Raw genomic sequence first — 20,985 nt, 5'->3', positions numbered from 1 at the left:
ACATCCCCCTCATACCAGCCTACATCCCCCTCATACCAGCCTACATCTCCCTCATACCAGCCTACATCCCCCACATACCAGCCTACATCCCCCTCATACCAGCTTACATCCCCCTCATACCAGCTACATCTCCCTACATCCCCCTCATACCAGCCTACATCCCCCTCATACCAGCCTACATCTCCCTCATACCAGCCTACATCCCCCTCATACCAGCCTACATCCCCCTCATACCAGCCTACATCCCCCTCATACCAGCCCACATCTCCTACCAGCCCACATCTCCCTCATACCAGCCTACATACCCCTCATACCAGCCTACATCTTCCTCATACCAGCCTACATCTCCCTCATACCAGCCTACATCCCCCTCATACCAGCCTACATCTCCCTCATACCAGCCTACATCCCCCTCATACCAGCCTACATCCCCCTCATACCAGCCTACATCCCCCTCATACCAGCCTACATCTCCCTCATACCAGCCTACATCCCCCTCATACCAGCCTACATTCCCCTCATACCAGCCTACATCTCCCTCATACCAGCCTACATCCCCCTCATACCAGCCTACATCTCCCTCATACCAGCCTACATCCCCCTACCAGCTTACATCCCCCTCATACCAGCCTACATCCCCCTCATACCAGCCTACATCCCCCCTCATACCAGCCTACATCTCCCTCATACCAGCCTACATCCCCCTCATACCAGCCTACATACCCCTCATACCAGCCTACATCCCCCTCATACCAGCCTACATCTCCCTCATACCAGCCTACATCCCCCTCATACCAGCCTACATACCCCTCATACCAGCCTACATACCCCTCATACCAGCCTACATCCCCTTGTGCCAATTAATGTCCCAGCTTACATCACCCTCCTGTCCCATATTATGCCAGCTGACACCCCGTCCTGCCCCTTTGTGTCAGCATACATCCATCTCATGCCCTTTTATGTGCCAGCCCACACCCTTCATACCCTCTTATGTGCCAGCCCACACCCCTCATACCCTCTTATGTGCCAGCTCACACCCCTCATACCCTCTTATGTGCCAGCCCACACCCCTCATACCCTCTTATGTGCCAGCCTACACCCCTCATACCCTCTTATGTGCCAGCTCACACCCCTCATTCCCCTTTTAGGGCCTAATTCAGACCTGATCACAGCAGCAAATTTGTTAGCTGATGGGCAAAACCATGTGCAGTGCAGGTGGGGAAGATGTAACATGTGCAGAGAGAGTTAGATTTGGGTGTGGTGTGTTCAAACTGAAATCTAAATTGCAGAGTAAAAATAAAGCAGCCAGTATTTATCCTGCACAGAAACAATATAACCTACCCAAATCTAACTCTCTCTGCACATGTTACATCTTCCCCACCTGCACTGCACATGGTTTTGCCCATCAGCTAACAAATTTGCTGCTGCGATCAGGTCTGAATTAGGCCCCACGTCCCTCATATTTAAACTGGAATTTTCATTGGGAGTGACAGACTCGTCCTCACTGGGTCTCCTGTAATAGTGATGAAATGTTACACAGCGCCCAGATGGGTTATATCGCGTATTACTCACCCTTGGTCTATACTGTGCTAATCATCCAGCGGCAGCCAGACGGCCCCCTAACTGCAGATACAGAGCTGGAGGAATATTTGCCCATATCTGTGACTAAGGTCTGTTACTTAACCCTTTGGTGTGGAGGCGTTCTCGCCCCTGTACTGCCGGTTAGTGGTCACATACCGACATCATTACGAGTCATTATTCTGTGCGGCGCCCACGCACAATCCACCTTCCTGATGTCAGAGGTTTCCACTTCCCATTAATTGGTCCCTGCACAACAGCAGGGCGGGAAGCACCGGTCTCAGAACTGCGGCACAGTAACCAAACAGAAATCACCATTTCACACATTTACCAAATATACACTTGGAGATAAAAAAGTAACGGTAATTCATTGCAAAGTGTTCCGTCACATTGGGCCCGATTCATATTTGTATGCAAAAATAAGATGGTTGGGGGTCTTGCGATGTCGCTCGCAACATAACGCAGCACTCGGATCTTGCAAATGCTGACAAGAAGCGTCCATCTCCTACAGACGCCTCCTGCTGACTTCGCATTTTAAAGACATGGAATTGAACGGCCGATTCCTTGTGGCTGATCCAGGTGCAGTGTCTCTGTGTGTGCACTGCAGGTCTCATCTGTATTTGTACCCAATCCATTAAGTGTGCATCGAAATCTGATAATTGTGGGGTCTGCACATGTGCAGAACAGATTTGCAATGTTGCGGCCTCGTCAGCCCGTTTGGGGGTTTGGCACTGTTCGGGTCCAGGGTCTGCAATGTCAGATCTGGTACAATAGATCTGGGGGGGTACCTACGTACTGTAAGTCCGCCAGTGACAGTAAACTACATAAATCTATGTTTGCAATGACAGATAACCTCATCATAATAAACTGAGATGTAGGAATGTAATAAGAGGATGGCGGGGAACTTAGGGAAGAATATCTGCAAAACAGTGGGGCAGATGTATTAACCTGGAGAAGGCATAAGGAAGTGATAAACCAGTGATATGTGCAAGGTGATAAAGGCACCAGCCAATCAGATCCTAACTGTTAATTAAAATATTAGAGCTGATTGGCTGGTGCCTTTATCACCTTGCACACTATCTGCTGTAAGACTACAACAACAATAGCTGCTGGGAGTTGTAGTCCAACGGCTACTCCTGAGGTCTTTGGTGGAAAGTGAGAAGAAAGGACGACGCGGAGGCCGACACAACTTTGAACTTGTATTTTATAAACGCTCATTTTGTTTACAATTCTAATACCTTTTATTCATCGAGAAAATAGTCCGATTTTTAACGCTTTGCATTTAGACATTAACGTGTGCAGAAGTGATTCACAGTAAGACCGAGCCGAGCGGAAAGGCAGCGTACGACGTCCCACGCCAATGTCCATGTAGTAATGACGTGGCAGGAGCCTGCCCAGCAACAGCCAGGGAGCGCCCGCTTAGCAGTCAGACACTATATCCATGTGCTAGTCTAGAAGCGATCGGGGCACATAGATGAGGGCGTCAGGTCCTGGAGACATTTATACATCAAAATCCGCATTGACGCATTGTACAGACAGTCCTGGTAGAAGACAATGTTACACAAATCACAGCATTCTCTTCTAGACTGAAATATTCCATGTACCCCCAAAATGCACAGTCCTCTCCCCCGGACTATTCAGTGTTCCCCTATGTGTAAAGGATGATACCGACCTCTTCCTCCGATACAAACAATGTTTTACAAATAAACTTTACCTATATTCCATCTTCATAGGGGGCGTCTCTTATCCTAACTGCTTTACAACATCATTTCATCCACAGTTTATTAACATATTTGCAAATGGTTTATGCGGCTGCATTTAAATATCCAATGCCAAACCTGTCGAGCTGCGCCACCTAGTGACAAGTCATGGGTATTGCAGGGTACAAAAGGGACCAGTTGTGAACTACAAGTTCCACAGCCCCCTGTAGCACACAATACAGCTTATAGCTCTTGTACTAGAGATATCCATTCTCTGTGTCCATGTTACAGAGCTAGGCTTACTCAAACACTGTACGATGTTCCCTGCTGCTTCTCTGCTATGAATGGAGCCTTATTTCTTGGGGAGAAAATGACGCGTGGCCATATGTTATCATCTCTGGGGCTCTATGAATTCTTATGGAGAGGGTTCAGCTGCTAAAGTTGTTTACACAGATACACAGGGGCATATGTAATGGGGTCTGAGTTTGCTGGACTTGCGGGAGGCCGGGCGATCTCAGATGTTTTTTAAAGCGGTAATCATTTACAAGGAATGGTTTTGCCTGTGACATATGCCCCACAGAATCTGACAGCCTACTACAAGCAGGGAGATCAGGGGATTAGGCCTTAGAGACTGGCCCATACCCTGCCTGCAGATAGGGCCTTATTCAGTCAGACCGAAATGCAATTTGTGTTCTTCTCAAGTTGCTTTATTATTGCGTAGGTGTCACTTTTCACAATCGTCTATTTGTCGGTCAGAAGCGTGGCTTATTACTGCGCACCCCTACTGGGCTGGGATGAAAGTGCAGTCATGGGCGGGCAGCTGCAGCCACAGTACAGTACGGAGGTGTGGACTAAATTGGCCCGCAGAAAGTCTGAGACACAGCTTTCCCGAGGAGACAGCTTTATGGGCACTCTGAGCCTAGAGTAAGTGTAGCGTTGATAATGATGACTGAGCATGACTGGCCACACAACATGAAAACACGCCCATTTATGCAAAACACCTGATTCTGCTGCAATGGTGTGACTTGACTGCACATAAATGATAATCAGTAGGGGAAGGGGAATCCTGCACATACATTTCTCGCCATTAAGTAATGCAAGTTTCGTCTGCGTCTCTTTGCAGTTTCATCTGCTCTCCGGCCATTACCTGTAATGTGTTCCCATTGCCTGCTGCGAATTTTAGCAATTTCGGAACTCAGTGACTCAACGTCCGAGTGGAATTCAGTCGCATCAGACCCAAGGAAGGACAAGGGGAGAGAGATGCAGTTCGAGACATGCGGATGACTCTGAATACGGCCCAGACACTGTAGTAAGTCGGCAAACCCCAAAAAGAGACCATTTAGAAAGATAACAGAGAAAAGAGGCTCCATTAGAAGATGTGAATATAGTTAGTCATTGCTACAGAAGTACAGCACATAACCTCCTAAACATGCCATGTAATACAGAGCAAGGAATGGAATCATGACAGCGGTACTCCGTACAGACACAAGTTTGATGCATCAACCCCTTAGTGTCTCTTCCAACTTGGGAAATTACACAATTACAATATACGCCTTTCAAACTGGATAAGGAGAAAGTTTTTTATTCCAATTAATCAATGCGATTGACATTCTGGTAGTTACTGGATTGCGTTAGATGTATTGTCACTTACACTTATTCTGATTGTTTAGCAATCGGATAGAAAATTGTTGTATTGCGCTAGGAACGTGTGTATCCAACTCTAGATGCTTCTAACGCAATAAGGAGACATTAATTATCGCAAATCCCCAAGAATCTAGATGTTGTTAGTAGATTTAGACTACATTTTAATGCTGGAATAACTTTAAATCAGCCGTGAAAAACCTTCAACATTTCGGCTGGAAAACGGGGCGCGCCCCGAGCCCCAGCCATTGAGGTATGGATCACTTAGGCCACTCTTACGGTACGTTACTCTAGAGCAGACCCCCCCACGCCCAACTGCACAGCAATCTAGAAAACATGAAGCTGGATTAAAGTGAATGTTAATACAAAATTGTAACTAAGGGATAAACTTCCGTCAATACAAAAATAGATTCTTTGTTTTGTTTTTACATTTCTGATACAATTACCTTTTTCTTAAACCCTTTCTAAAATTTGTTTTTCAGTTTTTTTTGTTTTCATTTTGTTTTACACAACGGTTGTTTTTTTTAGTTTTTTTTTACAAAATGTTTTATTTCTTCTACAAATCACAAGAACGATACATGGAATCCTCTGGGTGCTGGTGACAAACTGCAACACGGCGCACTTTACACAATACCCTCGTCCCACAGCAGCACAAAACAGACGCACTATTGCGCAGCCACAGCTTTACAACAGGGATCTTCCGGCAGATGCCGGAAGGGGCGGACATAAAACACCACCCCCCAGACACCGCTATCAGGAGGGGTAACATAATAAAGAAACACATGGGAAACGCTAAAAGTTTTACAACTGTCTCCAAACTTACTCCAAGGATGTTAAAGATCAGCCTATCAGGCTCACCTGTTCCACACCTGTGTGCAATCAGGGGCGGGGGTTTATATGACTATAAACGGCTTAGATGGGATTGGCTCAGGGCTTGTGCCAATTTACAGGATGTGTGGCCTACATGCAGTTGATTGTACATTTTATATATTGCAATATGTAATAAACCAATAAAATAATAAAAATAGTGTCATTGATTAGGAGGCCTAAAGTTTGCAGAACTACAGTCCATTGCTCAAGAGCCTACATATGACTTAATGATCTATGCCCACTGAGCCCCACATTCCTCAGCTGCAAGGGCGACCTGCTCCCTTCCGCAGATGTAAGCTCCCCGCCTGACAATGACTGAGACTTAAACCCTAATTCTCAGGCTCCTAAGCCACCTTTACTGGCCGCCTGACACATCTTCAATAAAGAATAGGCGATATAACATCGGTTTGCAGAAGGTTAATATTGTGAGTGACTGTAGGAGTGCGTGAGCGCCACCAACAGGCCAGGAAGTAAATGACCTGGTGGTTGCCAAACGCCGATGGAGACCTGTAAAGATCACCAAATTCATCTCCCCTTCACTGTATCCCCAAATACTTATATGGACTCTGCTACCGATGGTCTACAGGGAAGGGGTTAAGAGACAAAAAAACAGTTTTGGTTAGAGGAAATGTACACAAAGCCTCAGGGGTGAAGAACACATTACACAATAACCAGAGGTCAGTCCTACAGACTGGCGGTCGTTGTCCCCGTAGAGATTAAGGCATTCTTCGCTTTCACATGCACTCTGCTGGTTTGTGTATGGAACGAAATGTACAATTTTATGTCATACTGAGAAAATAACCTACTTCTGGTAATTCCGGGGGAACCAGAGCAGTAACTTAGACTGGTAACCAAAGCAGATCCTGGACTCACTGTCCTATGAATTAGTTCTTGTCGTCTTCTGTAGCTTATTTAGTCATTTATATAATTGTCATGTCAACTGAGCGGAGTTTATTAGGGTGTTTAATTGGACAGATGTACATGCCCAGACTTACTGTAGGCTGGTGTTGTCTGTTGCTGCTGGGATTTGTAGTTCAACAAATGTATAGTACGGAGTTGAGTATATTGGTGTCTGGGGGTGGGGAACTATATCTGGTGCTGTCTGCGTTGCGCAATAGCAGGTCTGTGGTCTGCTGGAGACCAGGATCTACAGAGTGTACACACTCTTTCTAAGGGTGCACTCACAGCCTTCAATTCTGCCGCACTCCCTTCAGCGGTCTCTAATCTCTGATACTTGGTTTACAATTCCTCCCCCAGCGCATCAGAATGTAGGAGCCGCTGAGATAAGAGATAATATAACATTACGGGATTCCTGGCTGCGACCACCTCCTATCGCCCTAATAAAATGGGCGTACACATGGCGATAGCTGGCGCTAAGTGGCCCCCAGTATAAACTAAGCTACGGTCACTACGCTGGGAGACTGAGGAAGGTCCCAATCTGGTTGGGGGGCTTCCCATTATCTGCTAGCGGACCACTGCAGTAAAATCACAAGAGGTATTAGAATGGCATTAGTAGCGCAGGTGCAGTTGCGGGGAAGGGACAGCGGCGTAGGCTTCACAGAAGCGTTGCATTAGCATTGGCTCAGGTTCTGAGTTAATTTGCTCTCGCGCGGAACAAGAAAACGAAGAGAAAACAAGTTTCTTTGGAAAATATACATATACCATATATGCTTTACAAGAAAGGAAAGAGGAAAAAAAGAAAGGCCAGTTAGTTCAACTACGTTTGCACTGACCTACCCTGTACAAAAATAACCCAAAAACATCACTTTTTAAAGGTTCCCTGTGATTCTAACGGCCTTCCTAGTCCAAGAACTGCTCGTCCTATATATAACAACGGTTGGGCCCTCCTCCCTACCTGAAACATTATCGCCTGGCAGTGTGAGCAACGCAGCTGAGTGGGCAATTATGGCACTCGCTGAGCTACAACTTTTGAAAACCTTCTGGCTAAACTACAAGAACACGCTGCAGATTGTGGTTCCGGGTGCAGCACTGAAACAGTTGGAGTACCAATATGTTATCTATGACTGCTTAGATATTTGCAAGGTGTAAATATTAGGATAATACGATCTCTCCGTACTTAAGGCCATTGGTGGACACATGACTTGTCCAGAACAGCAGAAGTTCATGAGGAACCTCTTGTGAAGCACAGCAGTTGTGCCGCAATTATACTTCTTATGGTCATACTACGGAGCACAAATTCAGGCTTCTGAGGTTCTCAAGATGTTCTTCCTCTGTTATGAGAAGAACATGGTGAACTGTGATATGAAGGACAACTCACATGGTCCTTTACCTCCCTCTCGCTTGCTGAAGTTGTTATCTTGGCCAAGCACCTAGAACCCAGCTCTCTTGGGACCTCAGCCTCACACATTCATGTTCTAACCTGTAGCTACAAAATAGAACTTCCTTGATTTTAACAATCCACTAGGACCCCACCTGACCTGAGCTCTATGTGCTGTTACAAGTCTCTAGAACTCTTCTGCTGTATCCCAGGATCTCCGTCATTTCTTGCTGACATTTTCTATTGGGGACGACCAGGACACACATTGGACATCCCTGATATCTACCTGCAGAACGTAAGGTGCCTCATATATGGTCTCCTTTTATTTCTGTTACAGATGCAGCAAATCCCAGCACGTTTCTTAGAACACATAAGAAGAGGAGAATTCTGTAGTGCCTCAATCCAAAGGGCCTTAGTACAAAATAACAAGTTACCCGATGGTTCTAAAATCAGGCTTTCCGATGTCTATACCACAGGAGAAAACAGTCCATCCTAATCGCCATGATACCTCACTAAACCACCTGCGCGAGACTAGACTGAGCTACGTTTGTTCGTTGCTAGTTATGGCCTAATGTCCGATATGATAGCAACCCATTATATATCTCCACCTGTGGAAACACCACCAGATCTTCCCTAAGTTTGTCCAGGAGAAGATATACAACCAATTCTCCCAGTGATCACATGAGAACACAAAGGATCACAAAACTCTACCATTGTCCTTGCACATCATATATATATATACATACATATATATATATAATAAAAAAACAAAACAATGATACATTCACCCTCCGAGATCTTTGCGGATTGTTTTGTTGCAGATACCGGGGCCAGGCGGCCCCACCAAAGCCAAACATCAATAACAGCGACTGAAGCTTTAGCAGCGACAAGCACGTCGCCTCGTGAGAGAGAGAGACGGTCAGTGGCGAGCCCAGCCTGTACACCCGTCGCTGTTCGTGGCATGAGAGCGCGGTCCTAGCTCCGTGAATGCGACATAGGATGAAGGAAAGGGGGGAGGGGATGATCCTGGACGTATTCCGCATGTGTAGAACGGACCACGGCATCTCTGAGGGCGGCCCGCGAGGAGTCCGCCGCCCTCTGCACATAGACAAAAGATGTCCATCCTCTTAAGTCATTTGGTGGGGCGCCTCTAGCATCTCCATTAAGAAGGTGTCGATGGGTGTGTCTCCTATTAGCTTGAAAAAGAAGAGGTGTTCCAGACATTTGAGGCCGATGGACCGGAGGGCAGGCAGGCGCAGCAACAGCTTGGCAAACCTGTGGTTTAAAAGACAAAGAAAGACAAGTCAGCGACTAACCGACACAGGGTAGGAACGTCTTTCTGGACGGCAGCATTGGAACGGTATGCGGTCGACGGGAAAAAAGGTCGGCATGACAATGATTTTTCTACTTTTCCGTCCTTTAACATCCACGTGGACTAAGACTGGGAATAGTAACCTGTGCCCCTAGCGCGGCGAGCGAGGCGGTACACTAATTAGTCTCACGTGGTTAAACATAGAAAATTACACCAAAAAACACTCAAAAAATGTGTCACTTTTCTTTGTGTCGACCATTATCATGTCAACATTTTTGCTCCTGTCGACCTTTTCTACGGCCATTATGTTCCCCCTTTCGACCAACTGACCATTAATGGGGTAAATTTATTAAGGCGGGAGTTTTTTTTAGAACTGGTGATGTTTTCCGTAACAACCAATCAGAATCTAGCTATTATCTTCTAGAAGCAGCTAGATAAATGTTAAGTAGAATATGATTGGTTGCTATGAGCAACATCACCAGTTCTAAAAAAAACTCCCACCTTAGTAAATTTAGCCCTCAGAGTGTAGATCTAATGAACCAAACCTCATTGGATCAGTGAAATGAATTGTGTCTTGTAGTAATTCTTACAGCACATAACACAAGATATGCCTTCATTTCTTATTATTCCCAATTGGAGATCGACAGGGCATGCTTAGCCTTGTAGTACACTGGAGGCCGACCAGTTGTTTGCCTCACGCTCGGGGAGTATGATGTATATGTATTAACATAGGACTATAAGCAATACTTTTGTGCTTTTATGATGTCATTATTCATACACAATACTGTTTTCGGGCATCAATGGTCATAAACTGTATTAAAGTTTGTTTTTATGTCCTCCGCAAATACAGTTTTATACAAAGAGCTGAGGCATCATCAATGCAGCAGCTATACAGAAGATCGGTTCTCATTAATTGTTAACGGCGTCTCCTGGGACGCTGGAGACTTATTTTTTTTCCCGTCATCACGCAATCTACGTGGTCAGGGGGGAAGAAAATAAACCAAGTCTTTTTTTTTCGGGTTGGAGAGGGGCCAGGGAAAGGGTAATTTATGCTGAGCTGTTGAGAACAGAAGTCCGAGCGCCAGGAAAAACAAGGCTTTTCTGAACGCCATCCAGGAAGTGCAACTTTAACATTTAAACTAAAACATATGATGGACGGGGGGAGGGGAGCAGAACTCCTTCACTGCTGCGGATTACTTTTCTTCCAGGGTTCTCCTGGAGGACGTGGGGTGAATTAGAGGAGAGTTGGATGCACTTAAGAATATAACCGTTTTCTCTGGAATTTTTTCCCCTATTATTAATATGTTGCAATTAATATTCCTTTTAAGATTAAGGGGGAGACGTATCAAACCTGGAGAGAGATAAAGTACCAAACTACTCAGCGACTAATTGCTTGATACTTTATCTCTCTCCCTAAAGTTGAAGACAAGAGTTATATATATATATATATATATATATATATATTTATGGAAGCGCTGCATGAGACTGTAAACGCTCCTACCGTTCCTCTTGCAGCTCCTCCTAACTGCTTCACATCGCACCTTTAGGCAGATGACTTGGTGTGACTCCCCAAAGTATGCGGCACCACCAAATGTACATAGCACCAGCTAAATGGGTGACAGTAACCGTCGCTCTCAATGACCTAGAATTCTGGGAAGGGTGGACTTACTGGCTGTAGCAGGAGCGCACTGGACTCAAGAATAGTGCCGGGTGAAGACCAGCAGGGCGGAGGGCCCTGCTGATATGAGCTTACAGGATAAGTGGGTGGGGTACGACTGCTAGGTGAACTGGAAAGAGATGAGGGCATGAGATAAGATGTGGGTGAGAAGGGCTGGTGGGTGTTAATGAACAGTTGCATTTTCCGGACACGTCTGTATCCGTGCAGGTGGATAGGACGAGGGAGGGAGTTCCAGGGAATGAGGTGCAGCTCTGGAGAAGTCTGAGCCCATTACAAAAGTTTGTGATTACAAGTCAGCAAATCGCCACACACGCGGTTAGTTTTAGTGTGCCCTGGGGTTGCTAAAATACATTAAAGGTTACACCTGATGTTTTCGTCTTTTAGCAGCGCTCCTCGCAGTACCTCTAGGAGGCACTGAGTGGCGACCTTGGGGTTCTGCCTTTTAAACTAATGCTGCTATAAATCACAGAGACTGCGGCGGATAACGGCTCTTGCAACCTGTTACATATACCGCAATGTCTGTATATACAGTAGTACACTATTAATGCGCCACGGTTCATTTAACAAAGAGATCCTGGATAAGAGGTCCATACCGTTCAGCGACAATACGTGGGCAACAACAGGCCTTAAACATGGTTACATCAATGCAATGATCACTTCCTTTTCCTGATTGGGGGCACACCGGCAGCAATGCAGACCGGCTACATAATTATTGGGTCCCACCATTAACTGTGGTAAGTTTGTGTATACATGAATTACTGACGCAGTAGGGGAGGTCCTGCCATGTGGGACCTATAACCCTCCAGTTTCTCCCACCCCACCCCTAAATGATCAGCAACCCCCCCTGCTAGGATATTGAGGTGCTTGTCTTTCTGGGGTTTTATGAAGTCCCGGATTTAACAGTAGCTGAGAGTCCGTATAATCCGCTGGGACTGAAAGGGTCATCGTGTGGGCTGGAAACGGAGTAACAAGGAAAACACAGATGTAACAAGAGTAAGGAAAACATTTTGATTTATGGAGCTATGAAGGATACGTATGAAATGTGCTTATCTACTGTGCGCTAACACCCGGCTAGGAGGGGACACTGAGGATTTGCTGCAATTACACCCTGACAAATAGCGATCCTCCCGTGGTCAGCTAGGGACCCCCCAGAGCAACCATCGGTAGAGTACTGGCACATGTATGTGTACACGTTACACATACCATCACCGCGTGATGTGTACAGATGTGTCCTGTTCTACTGGCCAACAGCTCCTCTCTGTGCGCCAGGTCCGGCGGCACGGCTGCGCTGAGGGCCTCTCTCGCATATTATTTGCATAAATAAAGGAACTGGATGTGACAAAACTGCAAATGCTAGCGGACGTCGGCCCTGGGGTGTGCGACAGAGACTGAGTCTGCAGGAAAAGGTTTCCAATGCGAATGAGCGCAGCTTTTCCTCACTCCAAATTCTGCTGTGCTTCCTCTGTGACTTGTACGTGTGTGAAACCAATTCCTGCGTGGTGACAGTCGCAACCCAGCGCCTCTGGTGCACGGTGAGCTAAGACGCAAAATAAGGTGCACTACACCTCCTCAGGATTACTCAGATGGCCAACGCTGCGACTGATGATCGCCATGGTGATCAAATGCTGCGTCAGGCATCGAATCTGAGGTGCCGGCAGTGGGAGTCTCCTGCGGCATCTGCACAGTAGCCCCTGCCGCATCTGCACAGTAGCCCCTGCCGCATCTGCACAGTAGCCCCTGCCGCATCTGCACAGTAGCCCCTGCCGCATCCATTTGCATAGAAGCCCCTGCGGCATTTGCACAGTAGCCCCTGCGGCATTTGCACAGTAGCCCCTGCGGCATTTGCACAGTAGCCCCTGCGGCATTTGCACAGAAGCTCCTGCGGCATTTGCATAGAAGCCTCTGCGGCATTTGCAGAGAAGCCCCTGCGGCATTTGCACAGTAGCCCCTGCCGCATCTGCACAGTAGCCCCTGCCGCATCTGCACAGTAGCCCCTGCCGCATCTGCACAGTAGCCCCTGCCGCATCTGCACAGTAGCCCCTGCCGCATCTGCACAGTAGCCCCTGCGGCATTTGCACAGTAGCCCCTGCGGCATTTGCACAGTAGCCCCTGCGGCATCTGCACAGTAGCCCCTGCGGCATCTGCACAGTAGCCCCTGCGGCATCTGCACAGTAGCCCCTGCGGCATCTGCACAGTAGCCCCTGCGGCATCTGCACAGTAGCCCCTGCGGCATTTGCACAGTAGCCCCTGCGGCATTTGCACAGAAGCCCCTGCGGCATTTGCATACTAGCCCCTGCGGCATTTGCATAGAAGCCCCTGCGGCATTTGCAAAGAAGCCCCTGCGGCATTTGCACAGTAGCCCCTGCGGCATTTGCACAGTAGCCCCTGCCGCATCTGCACAGTAGCCCCTGCCGCATCTGCACAGTAGCCCCTGCCGCATCTGCACAGTAGCCCCTGCCGCATCTGCACAGTAGCCCCTGCGGCATTTGCACAGTAGCCCCTGCGGCATTTGCACAGTAGCCCCTGCGGCATCTGCACAGTAGCCCCTGCGGCATCTGCACAGTAGCCCCTGCGGCATCTGCACAGTAGCCCCTGCGGCATCTGCACAGTAGCCCCTGCGGCATCTGCACAGTAGCCCCTGCGGCATTTGCACAGTAGCCCCTGCGGCATTTGCACAGAAGCCCCTGCGGCATTTGCATACTAGCCCCTGCGGCATTTGCATAGAAGCCCCTGCGGCATTTGCAAAGAAGCCCCTGCGGCATTTGCACAGTAGCCCCTGCGGCATTTGCACAGTAGCCCCTGCGGCATTTGCATAGTAGCCCCTGCGGCATTTGCATATTAGCCGCTGTGGCATTTGCACCCACCTCTGCATCACAGTCTACAGTATGTCCTGCTTTCTATGCCTGGCTTCCTGCTCTCTGTAGATGACACACACTCAGAGACGTCTCGGCTGCTGCCGCTTTAAGTTTATATCATCCACTTGATAACAAGATGATCTGCAAACATTTTTTAATCTGCTTTTCTGCGCCTTTGATAATAGGATACGATCTTCGTTGCTATGAAGCACTAAGGGTTAACTGCTTTGGAGAGGACAACAACATCGGCCCAACAAAGTGCCGGCCAGGTCCTAACGTAGCGAATAAGGCGGTAGCGGGAGCTGGGATGTCCCCCTTCTCACACGGATACTCGTCAGGTTACAGATCCAGCTCACGCTGCCGCACAACACTTAGAATGGATTTGGAAATATGAATTCTCAGTGTAGCCAGGGACTGCAAGAGATTCAGAATAGAACATTGGGAGCCAGAAATAGCGGAGCTGGCCAGGATTTCCTGCCGTGCTCACTGTCCGCAGCCAGAAATACATATTTACACATCAGGTCCCAGGCAAATCGCTGAGTGACCGAGACGGTGTTTATCTTCTACACAAAGGAGAGTCACTTACCTCCCCGGCTGCTCGGGATATTTGTGTTTGCAGTACGCTTCCAAAGACGCATAGACCTTCTCACGCAGGGCCTCAACTTCCGAGGGATTGGAAAGACCCTTAGAGTCTGTGGAGGAACATACAAGCGAGAGTTTGGTGGCGTCAACATCACCCTTTTTACTCTATTCTATATCTGCCTGTAACAGTCTATTTACATACATTGTAGGTATGTTTATGTAACAGTCATAACGATGAAGTCATGGAATTACAGGCAATATGGCAGGGTGCGTGGATGTCCTAACTGGATCCCTGCTAAGGTTGCCGCCTTGCGGCCACACAACTCATCCCATTGACAGTATAAGACGCACGGGTTTTGATTCCGTGTAACATGAAGCGTGATATTTCCTTAATTTGATTTGGAAATGAATAATAGACTTTTGCGGATCTATAATAACTCTAGTTTATTACATAGGCTATATGGGGAGATTTATCAAATCTTGGAGAGAGATAAAGTGGAAAAGTTGCCCGTCTCTCCCTGGCTTGATAAATCTCCCCCTTAGCGAGTAATACTAGTAATCTACAGAGAGATTCTGTCTCTTCTCCCTGGCAGAACCTGGGCCCATAGGTGTGGCACGTGCGTCTTGTGTACATATATATCGGGGATTACTGCCATAGAAGAAGAAAAAATGCAAACACACACGGTAACTTGTACTTAATTGCCGTCATCGTTTTGCGGCACGGCGGCGCTCACCTGGGTTGAAGAGCACAATAGCCCGTAAGCAGCCCAACTCGGTCTTGTCCATTTGCATGTCCCGCATTTTGGAGACCAGCTCTGTGAGAACCCTGAAAAGAAGGGGGGAAACGGGCTAAATACTCCCCAGTAGAACACAGGCCCGCCCGTCCCTGCGGAAGGCCACACAAACAGGCGTATGCAATACACAGCGATCGTTTAAGAATCCCTTAAGAGAACGTACAATATGTCGCGGGACACTTAGAACCATGGGCTCCTGGACACGGATGAATTGGGGGAATAGCCATTGTGAAAGTCCTGCATTTTATTCCCACTGGGAAAGGGTCACATAGAGAGACCACTCCGATTATTGTATCACTTATTCTCGCTGTCCTGTGCCAGGTCAGACCTCTCTCTCCGAGCCCAGAATGTGCGACATGCTACAGGAAAACAATTCATGTTCTGTATGTATAATACAATGCCAGCCCTGTTCTGGCGGCGGGACCGTATTTAATTGCTCTGCCACAGGCGCAACAGTATGTCCGCTTCCTGGGTGCTACGTAAAACAAATCTGTAGTGAAATAAAAGGGATCCAACAGCACAATCTAGAACTGCAGTAAGACTGAATGCCCCATTCTATGGAACGGCCAAACAATCTCTAATTGTCAGTATTAGGTCTCTTTATAAACAGATCATTGGGCGTAAGATCAGGAACGATCTCTCACCGGTCAAAAATGGCTCCCACGCCCGCACTGTGCGCGCTGTTCCTGTGCACGTGAAGTCCGGTGGCAAGGAGGATTCCATCTTTCACCGCTATGGACCGATGGGAGAAGGACGCGATGAGGAGCTCGTTCCAACCTGCGCAAACATGAAACAGTCACCAATGTTTTATCAGACAGAACCTTACACAGTTTTACGGGGCATTTAGGAATATGGCAAATAAACAAGTTGGATGTACAGATATGTCCCCTTACATCCTTGCTGCAGTCACGCTAAACAGCTCTAGAAGTCGCACCATGCTGTGGCGGGACTCGTTTTTGGGAGTTTTTTACACAAAAATGCGTCTTAGACGCAAAGTCATGTAAAAAGACGCACAAGCAGCTTCTGCTGATTAAAATGATATGCAGCATGCCTATATTGTGTAATTGCAGCTCTATCTGCATCTGAACTGCCACGTTACAGTGTTTTCCAGGAAAACGATGTAGCATAGCATTTTGTATGCAGATACAGCCGCAGTCACACACAGAATATAGGCATGCCGCATATCATTTTACTCAGCACAAGCTGCTTGTGCGTCCTATTACATTACTTTCCGTCTAAGACACATTTTCGTTAAAAAAAAAAAAAAAAACGCATAAAAGCAGCTCGAGACTACAGCACTCATGCGTTGTGTGTAACGTGACTTGTAGCGCACGGAGCAAAGATGTAAGAGGACACATCTGTATGAGACCTTTTCCAAGAGGTGCATATGCTACACATGTATTACTGTTCTCTCCTGGTGTACCAAGCACGTATACAATAACACAAAAGGGACGGATTCACAATGTCTGTGTTCACGTAGTTCAAATATTTTTTTGCTACGATTCAGAATCAGCCCCCCAAAAATAAAAATGTACAAACACATTTCGTGACTAGCGCACCTGTCGTGGCATAGGACTAATTAGTGTTACTCTCCCCCTTTTCTTTTTCTCTCTCCGCGCTGTATAAATAATGGAGGAGGGACCACATCACACGTACAATTGCTGATTTAGGGTGTGGTCTCAATCCCAGGGCGGTATGAAATCTAAATACGTCCTGTTCGCAAAGCCGTCACCTTCTCTCGCTCACATGGGAATTTGTGCTGCGCAGACCTTTTACCACCAGGGGGGGGAAATGTACCACAGCATGGAGAGAGATAAAGTCCCAACTAATCAGCTTTTGACATTTTTCAAACACAGCCTGTAACATGGCAGTTAAGAGCTGATTGGCTGCTACTTTATCTCTCTCTCAGTTTGAGGCACCCCCCACTCCCAGAGCGAGAACACTTTGCGGCCTCATATTTTCGGATGAGGAAGCCGAGGATGGTGCCATTATCACCTCAGGGCTTTCATTCTCAGAGGGATCACAGCTGCCGGACCCGTTGTCACAACTATATCACTTTGGGTCACACCAAGTCATTTATTAGTAACGCACGCCGCTTCCCTGAGAGAACATGGATTCTGGAAACGAGGCCTCTCACTCGGGCGACGACTATTCCAAGTGATGCTTTTGTTTCTAAGGTGCCGTGAAGGGAAGGAGGCGACTTCTGCCCCATCAGCTCTCCCGCTCCCTTAAGCTGTGTCTCATCTTCTTCAGGGGACGCATGAGTGGAGATGTTGGGCTGTTAATGTTTCATGGCCAAATCTCCAGAGCCCGTTCCCGGCTCTCAATAATATATAAATCAGGATTTTGGTACTTACCGATAAATCCCTTTCTCCGATTCCACAGGGGCCACTGGAGTGTAGTTACAATGGGGAGATAGTAGGTGGTATTGGTAGCTGGCACTTTAAAAATTCTCACACTGTGGCTAGCTCCTCCCCTACTATCTCCCCTCCAAGCCAGTCTACGTTAAACTGTGCCCGAGGAGAGCTGTAATAAACAAACCGTAAGGTAGAGGAGGTTAACGACGCCCTGTAAACCAGGCGAACACAAACTAAACCTGGAACAGAACCTGACAAAAAACCAGGCTAGCCTGAACCCAACAAGCAGTCATATGGTGATCTGCAATCGTTAATCAAACAAAAATCAGGAGAAACAGCGCTGGGCGGGCGTCCAGTGGCCCCTGTGGAATCGGAGAAAGGGATTTATCGGTAAGTACCAAAATCCTGATTTCTCCTTCATCCACTAGGGGCCACTGGAGTGTAGTTACAATGGGGACGTCCCAGAGCTCCCAAAAAACGGGTGGGAAAGCGCTGAGAGTCCTGTAAAAACTGCTCGGCCAAACAGTGATGCAGAGGCCGTAAAAGTGTCAAACTTGTAGAATTTGACAAAACGAATGTCGGTTTGACCAAGTAGCCGCCCGACAAAATATTCATGGAGACCCCGCGGGCGGCTGCCCACGAAGGTCTTACAATGCGCGTAAAGCGCGCTGAATTGGAAAACGGAGGTTCCCTAGTAACCGCCAAGAAGACTGTCTGATGATCAGATGTATCCAACTGTCCAGCATATGCTGGGGCCCCGGCTATTTAGTACGGGAGCATCGTCCAGAGCAAAGAAGAAAAAACACTTCATCGAATAGCCTGAGACCTCTGTAGAGAGAGTTGACGAGCCCTGACAACATTCAGAGAGGATTGAAAACCACTAGTGTCAGATTTATATGAAAAATGGACCTCCCCTCTGGAAGAAACGACCGCTGAGGCCGAAGCCGAGCCCGGGGAGTTGCCAATAGAGTACTCCCTGAACAAGAGGCCGAACTTACGGCCGCTAGGCTAATCTCATTTGGAAGAAAAGCGAAAAAGGCAGAGACCTAAAATTCCGGTCAGTGTGGTTTGAAGCGCAGCGGAGCAAAAAACCTCCCAGAGAAACCAAAGATGAATGGTAACTGGAAGAAGGGGGAAAAACCCCCTTTTATCTTCATTATGTTCCATAAAGTTTTCCCAAAGTGGCAAAAGCGAGAAGAGGTAATAGACTTCTGAAATCGGAGCCCAGTAGGCCTAACCGAACTAGGGAACTCCTCCCTTCTGAGGTCTCGTGAACAGTCACACGGGTAACCGAAACCAGTGTAAAATTGAACAAGGAGAAAAAAAAGGAGCCTGTTGAAGTAGACAGTCCCGTCGAGGTAGGAGCCAAGGCTCCTCTACTGACAACAGGCGTATCTGTATCTTCAAGTCATGCGTGGCCCAACCAGCGCCACCGAGAGGACTAGCACGCATAATCCCCTCCTGTGTTACTGAACATGAAGTAGAAATAGAAAAGGAGGCAGGATAGAATAACCAGAAAACTCCCCGGAGCCCTGAGGGCCTCCACGGCTACTGCCGTCCGAGAGTAATAAAGGGTTAAAGAGTCAGTCAGAACGCCCTGAGGTCGATCCGAAATCTCCGCCCACAGCGGACCAGCTGACAAAACTCCGGGGCATGTTCCCTCACCCAGGAGTCTGACCTGGTGGCTTGATCTGGAAACAAGATTGTTGTCCCCCGTTCCGAGAGGAATGGAGGCGACCACTCATTACGTCGCAACTTGACTGAAGAAATAGAGTCTCTGGTGCCGAGGAATGAAAAAACCTCTGACGGACCGTGTTGAGAAACGTCTATGCGGAGCATAAATTGGATCTGTGTCGAATCAGAAGCTCGTGGATCCTCCGGATATTCAGAAGCCACCTAATGTACAGAGTGGGATAGTAGCAGTAAATTGTCCCATTAGGGAACCAACGTCACCCACTGCCCTTGAAAAAGAGTTATTCTGTTATCTTCCTAAACTCTGTGGGAGCGGAAGAGAGAAGAGTAAAGGACTTACAGTGAAAATGAGAATCCTGTTAAGGGGGAATCTGAGAAAAGCCTGTCCAACGGAAATCAGTAAACAGGCATCTCTGAAGACAAGGGACACGTAAAACTCCCTTTCTTGTTTAAACTAGCAATCACAGACTAAAAGGATTGTAAGGCCAGAATAGGCCTGTCCGAGCCACTTGGCTTCGGAACGTGAAAAGAAAACAAAGGCCTGAGAACTGTCCTAATTCAAATGATATGTGTAAAACAGGGATCAACACCCTTTGCGGTTAGAAACCTATGGAGCGCAGCCTGCAGTATGACTCTCTTGTCATCGTAAATCAGCCGACCCATGCCGAGGGACTCCTGAGACGGTTGTAACCGCCCAAGCCTTCTCCCATCGACCTGCGCCTACCCTGGGACCCTGCAGGTGTAATGGGTGTATAGGATGACATAAAATCAGACTGGACTGAGGATGTTGAACCTCTGCTTCAGCCTTTTTACCCTGAGAACCCCTGGCGACGAAGATATCACCCGTGTGGAGTCAAAAACCTGAAAGGGCACGAAACAATCTAAAGGGAAGACCAGTAAAGGTCTGTCTTGGAGCTGGGGCAGTAGTAGGAGAAATCAAAGTGGACCTACCTCCATTGGTTCAAGAAATCCTGCAGAAAGTTCCTTCCCCAGAACCATCTGCCCCGTAGGATTTCATGTTTACTTGTCACTGTCGCAGCCCCAGAGGTCGTCGGGTTAAGACAGCCCAAGCGAAGATGCAGGGTCCGAGTCTGTAGACATGGAGACCTCCAAGGAACATAAAGCAGAATCGTGATTCTGACCTGTATCAAAGTATCAATTGATCCTGATGCGAAGCATCCTGTAACCTAGAGGACAATTGTTCCCCAACCTACCTGCTCCGGATACGGTAGAACCATGCTGCCGCATATGTCGATGGATCCCTGAGCAAGGTTGCCTCAGGAAAACGGCGGCCTGATGGACCGGCGATACACCGAGGTGTATACCCTAGAGAGGTTCTGATACCATCTCCTGCCATCTGCGGGGAAAAGATAGGAAAACAAACCCTGTTTGATACCTGATATTGTGTATTCGGGTGTCTGTCGGCCGCCTACCGGAGCCTGCCCAGCTCATCCGAAACTGAACCAGTCGCTGTCATTTTCGTCAATGGCGTGGAACCCTGATGGACTTGACGTGTCCTCCTCCTTTACCTGCAGTATCAGATGAACTGCTGTATTATGTACCTGTATATTCTGAGACACTGGTTCAGATCCACAGAAAACAGACATCAGTAATGCATGGAATGTTAGCAAAGTTTCTTTTTGGAAAG

The 20,985-nt window shown here is 47.6% G+C and overlaps 1 protein-coding gene across 4 annotated transcripts in view; it reads right to left on the bottom strand.

Annotated features, from left to right (window-relative positions):
- Positions 1–2,764: 2,764 nt before the first annotated feature.
- RXRA (retinoid X receptor alpha) overlaps positions 2,765–20,985 on the bottom strand; it is a 257,227-nt gene continuing 239,006 nt past the window's right edge. For all 4 annotated transcript variants that reach the window (XM_063935903.1, XM_063935904.1, XM_063935906.1 and 1 more), the window contains 4 exons: positions 15,933–16,065; positions 15,229–15,320; positions 14,499–14,604; positions 2,765–9,342 (listed from right to left, as the gene is read on the bottom strand). In XM_063935903.1, the coding sequence (XP_063791973.1) occupies positions 9,195–9,342; positions 14,499–14,604; positions 15,229–15,320; positions 15,933–16,065 (479 nt within the window). In that variant the 3' untranslated portion in view covers positions 2,765–9,194. The remainder of the gene's footprint in view (positions 9,343–14,498; positions 14,605–15,228; positions 15,321–15,932; positions 16,066–20,985) is intronic.

Source organism: Pseudophryne corroboree, chromosome 8, assembly GCF_028390025.1.
Source record: "Pseudophryne corroboree isolate aPseCor3 chromosome 8, aPseCor3.hap2, whole genome shotgun sequence".
NCBI lineage: Eukaryota > Metazoa > Chordata > Amphibia > Anura > Myobatrachidae > Pseudophryne > Pseudophryne corroboree.
Note: the sequence above shows the minus strand (reverse complement) of the source record. Positions and strands in the feature narration are given on the sequence as shown.